This window comes from Pyrenophora tritici-repentis, chromosome 1 (genome assembly GCF_003171515.1).
Source record: "Pyrenophora tritici-repentis strain M4 chromosome 1, whole genome shotgun sequence".
Lineage (NCBI taxonomy): Eukaryota > Fungi > Ascomycota > Dothideomycetes > Pleosporales > Pleosporaceae > Pyrenophora > Pyrenophora tritici-repentis.
Genome location: NC_089390.1, coordinates 1,573,383 through 1,588,013, shown reverse-complemented (window position 1 = coordinate 1,588,013; position 14,631 = coordinate 1,573,383). Strand labels below are relative to the sequence as shown.

Genomic DNA, 14,631 nt, shown 5'->3' with positions numbered 1-14,631 from the left:
GTCCCGAGGCAAGCACACAGGCGTACCTTTGCACAATGGCTGGCACCGAGGATCTCTAGCGTCACTCTCCTATGCGCTAAACACGTCCCAATATGATACGGATGCTCTTATTCACTTTCACTTCTTTCGACCGGTCTGACTAGTCAACTTCTTCTTCATGTGTTTCGGCATCTTCTCCTTGCGTTTCTCACGCTTCTCTTCCTTGATGGCCTTCTTATGTGCTACCTTCTCGTCATGGTCAATGTGCTTCTTTCCACGGCTTGGGCCTTTGTCAAATATGCTCTGGTCAACCTCAGAGGTATCTGAACTATCATCACCGGAATCGGCATCTGGATTCGAGGCATCAGACTCATTGTTGACAACCTTGTCGGCAAGAAGAGCTTGGTATGGGAGATCGGAGCCGCCACCGGCATTGACGAGTTCGGCATCACGTTCAATATCGTAGACTTGGTCGAGCGTCTGGGGGATGTACTGGTTGCGGAAAACATCGTCGTCTTCCTCTTCCTTCTTCTTCTGCTCCTCGGTTAGGGGTTCCTTGTTCAACAAAGTGCGAATCAGGTCTTGGATTTGTTGCTGCTCCTTCACATCCTTCGGCCCCATCGCACTTGTGATGAAAGCATAGGCCTTGCGCTCACTGAGAACCTCTACATTCCGAGAGCGGAAGAAGTCCGAGACATTCTTGACGTCCATGCGCAGGAACTCGAGGGAGCGGGGATGGTCGTGCTCAACGGCTTGCGACACATCTATGATCCATTGCTTTCCTTCGTGGTATAGAACGTTGTATTCGCTCAAGTCGGCGTGGACAAGACGGCATGTCTGATACATTATGCGCATGTATGCCAGCATCTCAAGGTACAAGTCTGTCCACTTGGCGTCCTCTTCCTCGGAGGTCAAGCCCTCGAAGCGCACGTCCTTGAGTCGCGGGGCAGCCTTGCCTTTTCGGTCACCTACAAAGCCCATGACAAGAACATGGTTGCGCAGTGCATGTGCCTGTGGCGAAGGAATGCCCGCGTCGTGTATCCTAGCCAAGTTTCTGCGCTCCTTGTCGGCCCACATGCGCACCATGGCACGGTTGTTGCTCTTGTTGTAGCCTTGTCTAAACCTAAACTCGCCTTCGACATACTTGGCGCGGTCTTTGAAGACAAGAATAGACGTCTTATAGACCTTGACAGCGCGGTGGATAGGGTCGGCGTCGGCGTCGGATGGCTCGGTCATGGCATGGTAAACGTTGGCCTCTTTGCCGGTTGAAATCACGCCATGAATTTCGGATATTACGCCGCGGTTGATAAGTTGGAGCAAAATCATCTGCGTTCTCCGGTCCAGTACCTGTTCGGTTGTGGCGCGATCTGCCTTGTCCTTGTCTCTTGCATTGCCTCCTGAGGCGCCCGTCATGCGCCCCGTGAGGCGAATCTTGCCAGCATGTCTTGCGAGAGAGGCTACCTGGTCGTCGATGGAGGCGCTGGTGTTGGCTGACGGCTTGTGCGGATGTGACGACTTTGGCTGGGATATCAATCCGGGCACTTTGTCATCTTCGTCATTGTCGTCGTGATCTTCGAACAGGTCGTCAATGTCATCGTCGTTAATTTCCGCCGCGGGGCGCTCCTTGTCCGCGGCGCCAGCATCTACAAGCGACTGCTGGGGCTTCTCCGGCTCGGTGGTGGAATCCATAGCTTTGTGGTCTGTGTAAGTCGAGATGAGTTGAGCGCACCGGAAAAACTGCGTCACATGGAAATCTTTCTATTCTTCCAGCGGCAGAATCGCGGGGTGGGCCGCGGGGCCAAAGGCGGTCAGGGCCTGCTGCAGCTGCGCATTAGCTAAGCAACCTGCCTCCCATTCACTCCAAGTTCCAACTATCACCGCCACCAGTCTCAAATCTTGCAAACGAACAAACGAACACATGCCGCCTTCCAAAACAACGATTCCGTGACTGATGGCTCCCTCGTGTCCTTGGCGATTATATCCCTTGGCGAACGTGATCCTTTGGCTGCCATGGCCCGAAGCAAATGAGATGGAATGCGTATCGCTGCGCCGCACGGCAAACAGGGGGTCCCAAGCCCGCGTCGGTCGGTCGGTCGCATTGTGCCAGAGTCCCATGGCATACACGCAAAGCCGCAGGCGCAGCCAAAGGGCGTAGTGCCTCGCAAAAAGAAACAATCGCCAGGGACAAGTTGTGTCTGATAGGTTACACGGAGTTGCCGCTATACTCGGCGAGGCGGCTGCCATTTCTGACACGCCCTAGTCTCCACTCGTCTCTTCTGAAACACATTAGGGGAGTCAGCGAGCTCGACCATGGACCACTCACATTTGCCCTGCATTCAAACTGGACCATGTATGCAAGGGGTCTACCAGCTCGCATGATTTTCACTCCGGGTGCTAATGCCCGGGCAGGGGGGCTGCGTCGTATACATACACTCTCCCGACTTCTAATAGTCGCGGCGTCTCTGATGCCTTGCGCGCTTCTGCATTCTTCATCCAACCTTCTTGCTGGTCCAGCTTGGCCCTGTTTCCTTTATTCAACACACTCTCTTTGAATCGACTTTTTGGACGCAGGACGACCTCGCTCATTACGCTTGTCTTGCAAACCCTCTTCGTCGATCATTTCCTTCACTCCACCGCATTTCACGCATTGTTGACATTGTGTACTTGCGCGACTATCACTGACATCATCTGTGAATCCCCTTTTCGTCCTGAACACCCCTTCTGTGAAGGTTATATTCTACCAGACCCGGACCTTTTTCTGCTCACACCGAGTATCCGAATTTCAAAAACACAACAAGATGCGCTTCTCAACTTACACTACCGCGAGTGCCTTGGCCGCTCTGGCCACAGCCCAAACTTTTACCGATTGCAACCCCATGGAAAAGACATGCCCAAATGACCCCGCCATGCCTCAAACTTGGGAAACCGACTTTACCACAGGAAGGGAGGCAGTCAAGGGATGGAAGCAGACCTTCGGCAACCTTACATATGGACCTGATGGAGCACAATTTACCATCACTAAGCCAGGGGAGGGACCCACCATTGGTTCAGCAGGTTACTTCCACTTTGGTTACGTCGAAGTCGTTATGAAGGCAGCGCCTGGTCAGGGCATCATCTCATCCATTGTTCTCCAATCCGACAACCTAGACGAAGTAGATTGGGAATGGATTGGTGGTGTTGACAGCCGTGTACAGCAAAATTATTTTGGCAAGGTATGTGCTCACAACAGGCTTTCTTTGTTTTTCCAAGGCTAACAAGAATGATAGGGAAACACTACCACTTTCGACCGTATGATCGAAGCCCCTGTAGCTAACAACCAAAACGACTTCCACAAGTACGCTCTCAACTGGACGGCCGAATCCCTTACTTGGATCGTTGACGACAAGCCTACGCGCACCTTGAAGTTTGCCGATGCTAACGGCGGAAAGAACTACCCGCAAACTCCTTGCAATGTCCGTCTCGGTAACTGGGCTGGTGGCGACTCCAAGGATGTAGGCACTGTCCAGTGGGCCGGTGGAAAGGTCAACTATGCGGCTGCGCCATTCACCATGACAGTTAAGAGTGTCAAAGTCATCAACTACTCTCCTGGCAAGGAATACACGTACTCGGATAAGACCGGTTCTTTCGGCTCCATCAAGGTCGTCGAGGCTGGCAACACCGCGGGTGCCGCTCAAAACAACGTCGCAATCGATGCCGCTGCTTCGGGTACTGGCTCGCAAGCTCCTTTGGCCTCGGGCATCAATGTACCTCCTCCTACTGGTGGTGCTGCTGGTAACTCTACTGGTGACGCCCCTTGTGACTGTGGCACCGCCACTGTCACCGTCACCGGGGCGCCTCCTGCGTCTTTTAGTACAAAGTTTCCAGCCTCGAGTGGCCCTGTCTCTACTGCCAAGGTTCCTGCCACTACCGCGAAGCCTTCCTCAACTCCCGGCGGCGCAGCGGCTCCATACCCAACCACTGGTATCGCAATGGACACCCGACCTGCGCCCGGCGTCAACATACCTCTACCAACTGGCGCACTACCTCAGCAATCTGGAAACCCCTCTATCTCCGTATCCGCTCCTCCCTCACAGTTCACTGGCGCAGCAAGCCACGTCAAGGCCAGCGGCCTTGTCGGCGCTGTTGTGGGAGCCGTCTTGCTCGCTTTCTAAATCATCTTCAGCATATGAGGTACGGTTCGGGATTACAGAGGAATTTTATTGCTGTACATACTTTGATCGGCACCTTCGCGTTTGATACGCCTTGTCATCACCCATTTTTTCCAAAGATACAAAACTAGATTTTTTTCCTTCGGCGCAATCAATCGCCTATATACATGAGCATTTTGAATGAATATATGACACAATCAAGTAAAATAAAGTTTTTTTATAACTACTAGTACAGTCTGTGGTACAACCAAATGTCTTCTTGTCGATGTTTCATGCGTTTCTGCATCATCGTCGTGACCGTGCTACCCTGTTTCCGCATTAGACTCGATAATTCACATTTACCATCATCGACGACACCTCCTCCTCTTCATCCACCGTCGCCTGATAAGCCCCACGCTCAGCTATCCTCCCCTATGTTCTCCCTCCAATCTGCCACCAGCTACTCTTCCTCCTCTCCCCCACAAACGCATCAGGCGCCAAAACCACTCTCCTTCCACCACACCCCATCCCCCACCCTCGACGCCGAATGTCGTGAACCAAAAAACGACCCAAATGACGGTGTCGGTGGCTCAATAGCCTTCCTACGTTTTCTCAACAACCCCACATCCTTGGTACCCAGCCCAACCATCTTCACCGTCTTCTTGAAGATCTTACACAACCTCCCCGTCTTCCGTCCCTGGCCCTGTAGCAGTGACCCCGCGCTGTGGTATCCGTACTCGCGCGCTATGGGACCATGTATGTGATTGGGTTGGAATAGGCGGCGGTGGGGTGGCTCATCAGTGCGCTTGCGGAGGTTGCGGCCCCATTCTGTGGGTCGGTTTTGTTCGATGGTGGAGCCGGATACGAAGTGGAGGTTGGGGGCGTAAGGGGCGTTGTTAGGGATGCCGTAGGTGGTGCTGAACGGGGTTGGGGTGGGCGGTTCGAGGAAGGAGAGGAGGGAGGGGGATGCAAGGGAGGATGGCGGTTTGAGTGAGGGAGGTGGGGAGGGTGAGGTGCTGTTTTTGAACCCCGAGGCGATGGGTTCGTAGATGGTTTGGGTTTGGAGCGGGTTGTGGGATTTGATAGTGTCGACATTGCCGTGGGGTGAGAGTGAGGGAGTGGGTGATGTCTTTTCGATCTTGATTGTGCTCTTGATCAGGTTTTCGAATTCCCGTAGGAGACCTGGTATCTCGGTCTCAGTAGAGGCGAGCGCCTCCCCCTCTTCTTCTTCTTCTTCTTCTTCTTCTTCTTCTTCTTCTTCTTCTTCTTCTTCTTCTTCTTCTTCTTCTTCTTCTTCTTCGCTGTCGGCCGGTGTAGATTTAACACTATTGCGTCTTGTCCAGCCCGGACTCATATCTAATTCAGCATACGGGCTATCCTTTTCCGTTATAAATCTGTAATAATGCTCCGCGATCTGACTGGATACAATGATAGGAAACCCGGGTTTTGTGGTCACTGCAGAAACGGGTCCTCGTGGTTTTTCCATCATTTCTGGTGCTGGAGATGTGGGTTCCATCTTGATTTGGATTGAGGGGCTGCGACGTACAGGTGTGCATACGGTAGGTGAAGGGACCTGGCGTTTAGGTGTGTCGGATGCAGGCAACGACTCCTGGTGTGTAGGTGTGGAGGCAGTAGTTGACAATTTTTGCTGTCCGCCAAACCAAAAGCCCCCATCTACCACCAAAGGCCAGTTGGTCGGATGATCAGAAGGTTGGCTTGTGTCTAACTCATCAGAGCTCTCCACCTCAATCCTACTCATTATCAATAGATGTCTTCGCTTAACTTCCAGCATCTGGCTATTCCCATCTTCTTTAGGGGCGACACTCGAACTGGCTTCTTGGTTAACTTCAGGCGGTGCCTTTGGTGATGAGCTGGTTCCGCTCCATAAATTGGGATCTTGTTCTAGCAGTCGTGGTCTGCTAAAATTGGGGATGGAGGGCGAGCCGTTTGACCATAACGGGACTGGGCAAAAGGGAAGGGCCTGCGTAGCTGCAGGCTGTTGGCACAGAGGGGCTTTTTTTGCATGCATATCGATCGGGGCATGATTGAGCTCGATACGCTTGACCATCAATGCAACAGAAGGTGCCATTGTTTTACCGGAAAGCCGAAGGCTTCTCGAACTTTTAAGAGAAAAGAAAAGTGAACGAAGGTTCCCAGTGTATGCCGAATGGCAGTCGAATCTCGTCGAGTGTGTGTTTGAACGAGTGTGAAGTGGTGATCAGAAAGAAAACGAATAATCAAATCTGAACCTGCCGCATTTTCGAATTCTGCTAAGCATCGACTTTGTTGTGTGTGGGCGTGGGAATTTGGGACGTGGTGGAGACGGGCGCCCAGGACCCAATCAAACGCGATGTTCTTGATAATTTCGTAAAAACAAGTAATAAATTCACTTACAAGCAGTATAATTAGGGTCAAGGTTTTCTCTGATGACATTGATTTGGTCTAAAAGCCTTAGGGTTCCAAGATCCAACGTGAACAGGGGCTTTTTAGACCATGAAGTCAGCGACCTCAAAACCACCAAAGACCCTGAAGCGACTAATATAAAGCTATATGTGGTTAAAAAATAACCCAAGAAATTCGCTGCTACGACCGGTTGCTATGCAAAGTATTTGGCGCTTGGAGTTGATGTATCAGGCGGTGCCAGTGCCGAGATGATAACCAGATCAAATGTGGTCATTGGATAAGCCACTGGCACTGACAATGACTAGAAGTAGCGTCCTGATCCCTTTTTCGATAGTTCATCCGTGTCTTGGGTGGTGGTGTGTATGCTGCAGCCTCAGCTTGGGGATCGCTCAGACTCAGGTTTATAATTTGTGACTGCGAAGACAGAGTATCGTCGCGCTGAACCAACATCTTCTCACAAAAAGGTGTCTTTCCGTTCGGAAGGCGTTCCTCAACTAGCTTCAATAAATAGGGAATCAGTGGTAGCCGGGTCATAATCGTCGCATTAGCCGGGTTCGATTCAGTGTTTGAGGCATCAGTTTTCGTGGGCTTTTTAACGTAAATATAGCCTTTGATTGTTGTCTCTTTGAAGGTACACTGCCAAAGGCTTTTCCCAGGTAAGAAGCTGGTATGCTGTGGATCCGACCGTGCTTGTCCCTTCTCGACTTGAGTGAACTCGTCTTCTCTAAGCAACACGACTCTATCATACGTAGTGCGAAAGTAATAAGCGAAACCATTCTCGCTGGTGGTACTCTCAAGTTCTAGAATCTCAACAGGCGGTATGTCGGGCATTTGTTCACCAAAGTAGATAGCATTGATATTGGGCGGCGATGTCATCGCAACCATTGTCGCATTGTCGTCACCTACTGGCGCAGGGAGCACACTCAGTTGCAGTGTTGCGTTGGATGCACATGTCCATGCTATTGATTCGTTCATGCGTGCCAAACAAGCAGAGCTTTGCTTTTGCGGAACCTGAATGGGGAGCGCGAATATACCACGTCGAATTTCGCTAATGGCGCTTGAGTCAGGGGGTATATCACTGCCAACGTATGCCGTAGAAGCCTGATCACTACACAAGTTCAAGTCAACACAACTCTAGCTTCCTGATGTTCAAGGTATTACCTGTGTAAAGATCGACGCTTGACAGCCAAGAGACTGCACCCGATCGTGACCAGCAATATGAATTGCAGAGTTAGAAATGCCAATATACGCTGTCTGAGAGACATGCGATTCCATATACACGCGGGAAGATTGGGTAGAGGCTTTTCAAGAACAGCAATCTCCGCAGAAGTTGACACGAAAACCTCTTTCTCTTCTTGATCCGGACTCAGTATTGGGGCTGAGAGGACATGACTTCTCTCCAAAGGAACGACTTCGATGCCATCCTCGATACGTGAGATTAAACATGTCCCTGAGTTGATGCCCGAAGTGAGGGTAGATTGACTGCTCTCGTAGTTCGTGGGAAAGGTTGTGTATATGGAAGGAAGTGGCTGGATACTGCTGATGGATCGATGAGGCAGCCGCATGTATGCAACCCGGCAATTCGTTTGATTAGTTTGTGAAAAGCAACTAAATCTGCCCTATCTGGTCCGGCCGGATAGCAAGTGTTACAAAAATTGAATCACAGAAAATAGAACAAACGTAGACGAAGATAGCAAGTGTTACAAAAATTGAATCAGAGAAAATAGAACAAACGTAGACGAAGATAGCAACCAGTGCTTGTCCTGAAAATAGTCGGGACTGGAAGCATATAAGGCACTCAGGTACATGGTCACTACGATGAATCAAGCTGCAGATGGACACTAGGTCGGGGAAGGATATAGGAGGTGTATTCGGCATGTGGGTTGAGGAGTATTGGCTCTGCGCTCACTAGAATGGCTTGTAGAAGGACCGGGTCGTAGCCGCCCATAGCTAGCCGCATGTCGGTCGTCAAGTTGGCCATCACAACATGTGCTGTAGAATGGAGGATAAAGTAGTGCAGTGTTTGCATTCGGCAATGTGATCAATAGCCGCCGTCCAGACGTGACGTAGGTCGCGTTTAGGGCGACCCGCCATGCATGCTAGGAGGTCACAGCAGATACTAGTTAAAGACTTCGGGTGAATATGTGCCGTCACATGCAAGAAGCACCTGCACCTGCAAGAGCAGGCGCACCTGACGGCGACCAGGAGCCGAGAGACGGCTCGCACACGGTCTGGTCCATGTCAGGCGTCATGCGCTCGCAGAAACCATATGGCACATATAGGCATGATGCACCCCAGATGGTCAACTCGGTGTCGTCGGTGTCGTCGTCGACAGATTAGCGAGACAGTGCGAATCTCGGCGCATCATCCGCGTCCCAGCTCAACCACGAAAAAAGTTGCCCCGCTGGTACCGTTGACCACGCCGTCTCTTCGCGACCAAAATCGTCGCCAGCCTTCGCCATGAGCTGGCTTACCTACCTCGCCGCTATACCGCCAGTGCTCATAATAGCGATGCGACTGCTCTCGCTCATACTGCCCGCGGGGCCTGCGCAGCTCGTCTCTTACTACGCCTTCGCCCTGAGCTCCTTCATACTGATGGGCATCTGTGCTCTATATGGTACCCTTGTGGCAATTCCATTGCGCATTGTGGGATACGGGGGCCTCATTCAATGGACTGTCGCGAGGGCGTTCAAGTGGTGCATGTGGTATGGCACCGGTGTGACATTCCGCGTCACGGGAAGCATGAAGAAAGAAGGTGGATTTAGCGGAGAAGATGCGCTCAAGGACCGCCCCGCCGTGTTTGTGGGAAATCATCAGACGTGAGTTTTTACGGCCCCTTTTCCGGGGCGAAGTGCTGACAGTGCTTGAAGCGAACTTGACGTGCTCATGCTTGGCTGCATGTTCCCCAAGTACACGTCCGTCACGGCCAAAAAGTCGCTGAAATATGTGCCCTTGTTGGGTTGGTTCATGGCCCTCTCCAAGACCGTATTCATAGACCGCGCAAACCGCACAACCTCCCGCGCCGCCTTCGACACGGCCGCCCATACCATGAAGACTACACGCCAGAATGTCTTCATCTTTCCCGAAGGCACCCGTTCCTATGCCGCGAAGCCCGATCTTCTCCCTTTCAAAAAGGGCGCATTCCATCTCGCCGTACAAGCACAGGTCCCCATTGTGCCTGTTGTATGTGGTAACTACTACCATGTACTGGACGTCAAGGGCAAGAGATTCACCCCGGGCGTCGTCGATGTGACCGTCCTGCCGCCCATCCAGACAAAGGGCCTGGGGGCTGAGCACGTGGACGCTCTGGTCAAGAAGACGAGAGATGCTATGATGGACGAGTTGATCCGTCTGAGCCACGTTTCGGGCACAGGCAGCAATGAACCCCTGCCGCGAGCTACTGGTGTTGATGGACAGGAACGTGGTGAGCTTAGGAAAAGGAATTAAAATACTGCATATGTCTTGTTTGCGCACCCATTGAGGGGCGGGACAGAGCATCCGGCGCAAATGGCGTTAAAGGCTGCTTGACATGCACCCGTATTGATATCCTAAGGATGGCGGGCTTGCTGTTGTTTGACCCTGATGCATATACTCACATCACATAGGATTCTACTATTTTTTAGAACACGGAAAGTAGCTCAATATGTCTACGGATATGTTGACTAGGAGGAAGAGAAAAGAAGATATTTTAAGCCAAGCACACTTTTCAATTGAAATCCTGTTGGTTATGAATGCCTCATGGCCATGTTAGCATTGGCATGCTTGGGCTGCTCGAACACTTCGTATTTTCGTCTATTTAGTATCGTGCAGCTTTGGTCCGTTCCGACTGTACACCTTTTCCTCTGTGCCTACTTCGTCTGAGTTTGCGGGTAAGCTCGAAAATGGCAGCTCTTTAGCCGCGGCTGCTCAGTTCTCATCGCCTGCAACTTTCTACCTGAGGTGTCCCGGCGGCAAGTGTACCGGTACGGCCAAGGTTAATGGCAGTCAAAAGGCAAGTCTAGACGACGAGGCTGAAAACCCTGATTACTCGTCCTCCGAGTCTCCGGCTCAATTTGAGAAGAAGAGACCACATCATGCAAAAAGAGGGTTTTCGTCTCTTCCAACAAGATAATCTTCATGTGCATCCTGTCGAGAGGGAAATTTTGATTGGTGCAATTTGATTTAGGCGGCTCCGTTTGATTGTACTCAACAGACGTTGGTACCTAGAAGCACCCAGGGCCGAGTGGCGCACGGCATGTACTTAGTTTGAAGTTTGTTAGTAGTATAGAGCGGTGTATGCGTGGGGGTTATCCAGGTACAAGTATGTTCCTAGTATGAGATATCTGATCACGTGGCAGGAACTCCACCGAACATTCGATTAGCAACATGTGAGAACACATGCGGGCTGCAGTTGTCCGGTGGTGCCACAGAACATGGCACAATTGGCCTGGTGACGACAGACGATGAATCAGCTCGCAGGCCCGGGCGACTGTGCTCCGAATTGTCCACGCTTTTCTACGCAGTGGTGTGAGGTATAAAGGGCACGTGATGTTCGAGAGGCGGCGTATTGCTTAAGAATTGCATCAAAGTCAGCCAATTGTTAGTAATCTGCAGTCAGAATTTCTGATAGCGCCCACTGGCTATAACCGGACATTTTCCATGTCGACTATGCCTCATTAGGGCTCGCCGTCTTCTCCCGCGGGATTGCCACCGGTGACGCTGTCGCCTTTTTTTCCATGGAGGGGCTCGGAATAGAGGGGCGACGCTACGTATGAAAGTGGACCACCGACGCAACCTGCAAAGAGCTCCCAACAGACCATCTTTCTGCGCAAACTTTCAACACGCTACAACCTTTGCTACAACTCCAGACACTATATACACATAAACACATCTCGACACAATGCCCAACTCTCTCGACCAGCTCAAGGCCTCTGGCACCGTGCGTAACCCCCATTAGCACCCTCAGCGCAAGAATTGTATCTGACAGAGTCCTCCCAGACCGTCGTCGCCGACTCCGGTGACTTTGCGACCATCAAGAAGTACCAACCCCAGGATGCGACGACCAACCCATCCCTCATCCTCGCCGCGTCTAAGAAGCCCGAATACGAGAAGCTGATCGATGCGGCCGTTGAGTACGGCAAGAAGCACGGCACCGACCTCGAGAACCAGGTCGATGCTACTCTTGACAACCTGCTGGTACAGTTTGGCAAGGAAATCCTGCAGATTGTGCCCGGCAAGGTCTCAACAGAAGTCGATGCGCGCTTCTCCTTCTCCACTGAGGAGTCCGTAGCCAAGGCCCTGCACATCATTGATGTACGTCTGCACAAGAATATAGCATGAAATACGGTCATGCTAACTATCGTCAGCTCTACAAGGAGGTCGGCATTGACAAGGAGCGCGTCCTCATCAAGTTGGCATCCACATGGGAGGGCATCAAGGCCGCCGAGATCCTCCAGTCCAAGCACGGCGTCAACTGCAACCTCACACTCATGTTCTCTCAAGTACAGGCCATTGCTGCTGCTGAGGCTGGTGCCTTCCTCATCTCCCCCTTCGTTGGCCGTATCCTCGACTGGTACAAGGCCTCAACCAAGAAGGAGTACAAGAAGGAGGAGGACCCTGGTGTCAAGAGCGTCCAGCAAATCTTCAACTACTACAAGAAGCACGGCTACAAGACCATCGTCATGGGCGCTTCCTTCCGCAGCGTCGGTGAGGTCACCGAGCTTGCTGGTTGCGATTACCTGACCATCGCCGTAAGCCGCCTTTTGTATTCGATTCACTGAATCCCTGCTAACCGTAACAGCCTAACCTGCTCGAGGAGCTTTACAACTCGCAAGAGGAGGTCCCCAAGAAGCTCATCGCCGAGGACGCCGCCAAGCTCGAGATTGAGAAGAAGAGCTACATTAACAACGAGGCCGAGTTCCGATTCTACTTCAACGAGGACCAGATGGCCGTTGAGAAGCTCCGTGAGGGTATCTCCAAATTCGCGGCCGATGCCGTCACCCTCAAGGACATCCTGCGCAAGAAGATCCAGGCATAAAGTGCAGAACTTGATTCCACGGTGAATGGACGAAATGATTCATAATTTCAACTTAGCAGGACTTGATAGGTCGGCTAGTACATAATAGTATACCCGACACGCCTAAATTGACAAACGTAAAACGTGAACTACTTTTCCCCTTTCAGTGTCATGAATGTGTCAAGTCGTTGCATGAGATGAGGGGCCGTAGATTTATCATTCGGCGGCTCTAGGCCGGCGTTAGTAACCGGTCAACAGCGAGCTGTTGTGGGTCTGGCGTGTTGCGTCACCAAGTGTAGCCCCGCATTGAAAGCTCACCTCAGGGAAGCTACATCTTCTTCCCTCGCCCATCCGTCACATCCAAAGACCAAACGCAATTAAACTCATCAGAGATTTATCAGAACTCATCACACATCTGTCAAAATGGTCAAAGCCGGTATGTCTACACACGATGCTTGCACAAGCTTTCCCATGTACGGTAAAGCGGGGTCATCCGAGTGAGATTGAGCAGATTGTTTGAATGAACAACACCTATTATGGCGTACCAAACGCCGTAAACAGGGTCAATTGGACAGATGCGTTCGCTTTAGGCTCCAGTCATTGCTCTAGTGACGGGCCTCAAGCTTTGTTCCTGGCTGTTGGCGTCGTCGCTCTCCAATCAGCTCTTCTCACGCGAGACACCTTGATGGCTCCCACATCCGCTTGCGCGTTACCTTCAGCCCTACAGCCACTTCTGACAGGGTAGAGTGGAGAGCGTATATCACCGAGACCATACTAGAGAAGCCGTGCTAACGCAAACAAACAGTCGCTGTCCTCCGTGGTGACTCCAACGTCAAGGGTACCGTCACTTTTGAGCAAGCCGACGAGAACTCACAAACCACCATCTCATGGAACATAACCGGCAACGACGCCAACGCTGAGCGTGGTATGCACGTTCACGCCTTTGGTGACAACACCAACGGCTGCACATCTGCCGGTCCTCACTGTGAGTACTTGCCTACTCCTGGCTACGCTAGCGTATGCATACTGAGTCGGTGACAGTCAACCCCCACGGCAAGGATCACGGAGCTCCAGAAGACGAAGAGCGCCATGTTGGTGACTTGGGCAACTTCAAGACCGACGGTCAGGGCAATGCTCAGGGAAGCGTTACAGACAAGCTGATCAAGTTGATCGGGCCCGACAGCGTCATCGGCGTAAGCATCCCCCTTCTCCTTTTCTCCTAACACTTCACGCTAACTCATTTTCAGCGTACCGTTGTCGTCCATGCCGGTACCGACGATCTCGGCAAGGGTGGCCACGCGGAGTCCAAGAAGACTGGCAACGCTGGCGGCCGCCCCGCCTGCGGTGTCATTGGTGTCTCAGCCTAGATACTTGACGACACGACAGAGCTGACCAGTCTGTCTACGCTCCACATAGAGGGAACGAAATAGCGGTTACAGGTTCAGCGATATGATGGAAGCTAAATATGTTCCAATGGTCTATAGTTGAATCCATCTCTGTCAATCAAATTAAACCGTAAAAAAATGCAAGTACCAAATTATTCACCATATTATTCTTATTTTTCTATGTAGACTAGTAATGCCCATGACCACAACCATCTGCCCATAGCTGTCACGTCCCACCCACGGAGACGATCGAATCTCGTTCTGGATGAGCAGCAGCGCACGTGCGAGGTTGCAGTAACATCGCACTCTACCACCGCATTATGTATTCCATGCCGGAAAGGCCTCAGCTGGGTCAAATCCGTCCAAACAAAGATCAAGCAGAGACGCGACCAAACTCCATGCCAATGCAAGTTGGGGGGTATCGATGCTTACAAGTTCTGTGCTCCCAAGCACAAATTTCGTATGTTGTTTTTGGTTACCGGGCGAGTGGCAATGCACAGACACGAGAGCGAATGGGAGAAAAAGGGGTGAAGGGTGGGAGGCAGGACATCGATAGATACTGCACCGGCCCAGCAGCTATGAAGAGTGAGGGCCGGGGGTAGGCGGAAAACAGAGGTGAACAAGGAGCACTGCTGTTGTAGTGGTGGTTGTTGTTGCTGCATGCTCAAGATCAAGGTCAGTACCTAGGTATATGATAGGGGCTTGTGCTAGTGACTACCATGTGGTATATAAACCCAGATCG

The 14,631-nt window shown here is 51.7% G+C and overlaps 6 protein-coding genes across 6 annotated transcripts; 4 read left to right on the top strand and 2 right to left on the bottom strand.

The window, feature by feature from the left end:
* Positions 1 to 117: 117 nt before the first annotated feature.
* On the bottom strand, positions 118 to 1,668 carry PtrM4_006200 (RIO1, Serine-threonine protein kinase involved in cell cycle control; the record flags this gene model as incomplete). Its single annotated transcript, XM_066102790.1, has 2 exons — positions 118 to 459; positions 586 to 1,668. 2 exons carry the CDS (start codon positions 1,666 to 1,668, stop codon positions 118 to 120), a joined length of 1,425 nt encoding a protein of 474 aa, XP_065964992.1.
* Positions 1,669 to 2,777: 1,109 nt separating this feature from the next.
* PtrM4_006190 (SKN1, Beta-glucanase-Beta-glucan synthetase) lies at positions 2,778 to 4,130 on the top strand (the record flags this gene model as incomplete). Its single annotated transcript, XM_001930627.2, has 2 exons — positions 2,778 to 3,191; positions 3,246 to 4,130. 2 exons carry the CDS (start codon positions 2,778 to 2,780, stop codon positions 4,128 to 4,130), a joined length of 1,299 nt encoding a protein of 432 aa, XP_001930662.2.
* Positions 4,131 to 6,779: 2,649 nt separating this feature from the next.
* Positions 6,780 to 7,394, bottom strand: PtrM4_006180 (uncharacterized protein; the record flags this gene model as incomplete). The annotated part of the gene is made up of 1 exon (XM_001930625.2): positions 6,780 to 7,394. One exon carries the CDS (start codon positions 7,392 to 7,394, stop codon positions 6,780 to 6,782), a length of 615 nt encoding a protein of 204 aa, XP_001930660.2.
* A 1,575-nt stretch (positions 7,395 to 8,969) lies between these two features.
* Positions 8,970 to 9,956, top strand: PtrM4_006170 (PlsC, 1-acyl-sn-glycerol-3-phosphate acyltransferase; the record flags this gene model as incomplete). The annotated part of the gene is made up of 2 exons (XM_001930624.2): positions 8,970 to 9,328; positions 9,380 to 9,956. The coding sequence occupies 2 exons, from the start codon at positions 8,970 to 8,972 to the stop codon at positions 9,954 to 9,956; spliced, it is 936 nt and encodes a 311-aa protein (XP_001930659.1).
* Positions 9,957 to 11,388: 1,432 nt separating this feature from the next.
* Positions 11,389 to 12,525, top strand: PtrM4_006160 (MipB, Transaldolase; the record flags this gene model as incomplete). Its single annotated transcript, XM_001930623.2, has 4 exons — positions 11,389 to 11,427; positions 11,487 to 11,801; positions 11,855 to 12,238; positions 12,289 to 12,525. 4 exons carry the CDS (start codon positions 11,389 to 11,391, stop codon positions 12,523 to 12,525), a joined length of 975 nt encoding a protein of 324 aa, XP_001930658.1.
* A 402-nt stretch (positions 12,526 to 12,927) lies between these two features.
* PtrM4_006150 (SodC, Cu-Zn superoxide dismutase) lies at positions 12,928 to 13,871 on the top strand (the record flags this gene model as incomplete). The annotated part of the gene is made up of 4 exons (XM_001930622.2): positions 12,928 to 12,940; positions 13,310 to 13,489; positions 13,546 to 13,697; positions 13,752 to 13,871. The coding sequence occupies 4 exons, from the start codon at positions 12,928 to 12,930 to the stop codon at positions 13,869 to 13,871; spliced, it is 465 nt and encodes a 154-aa protein (XP_001930657.1).
* Between the last annotated feature and the right edge of the window lie 760 nt (positions 13,872 to 14,631).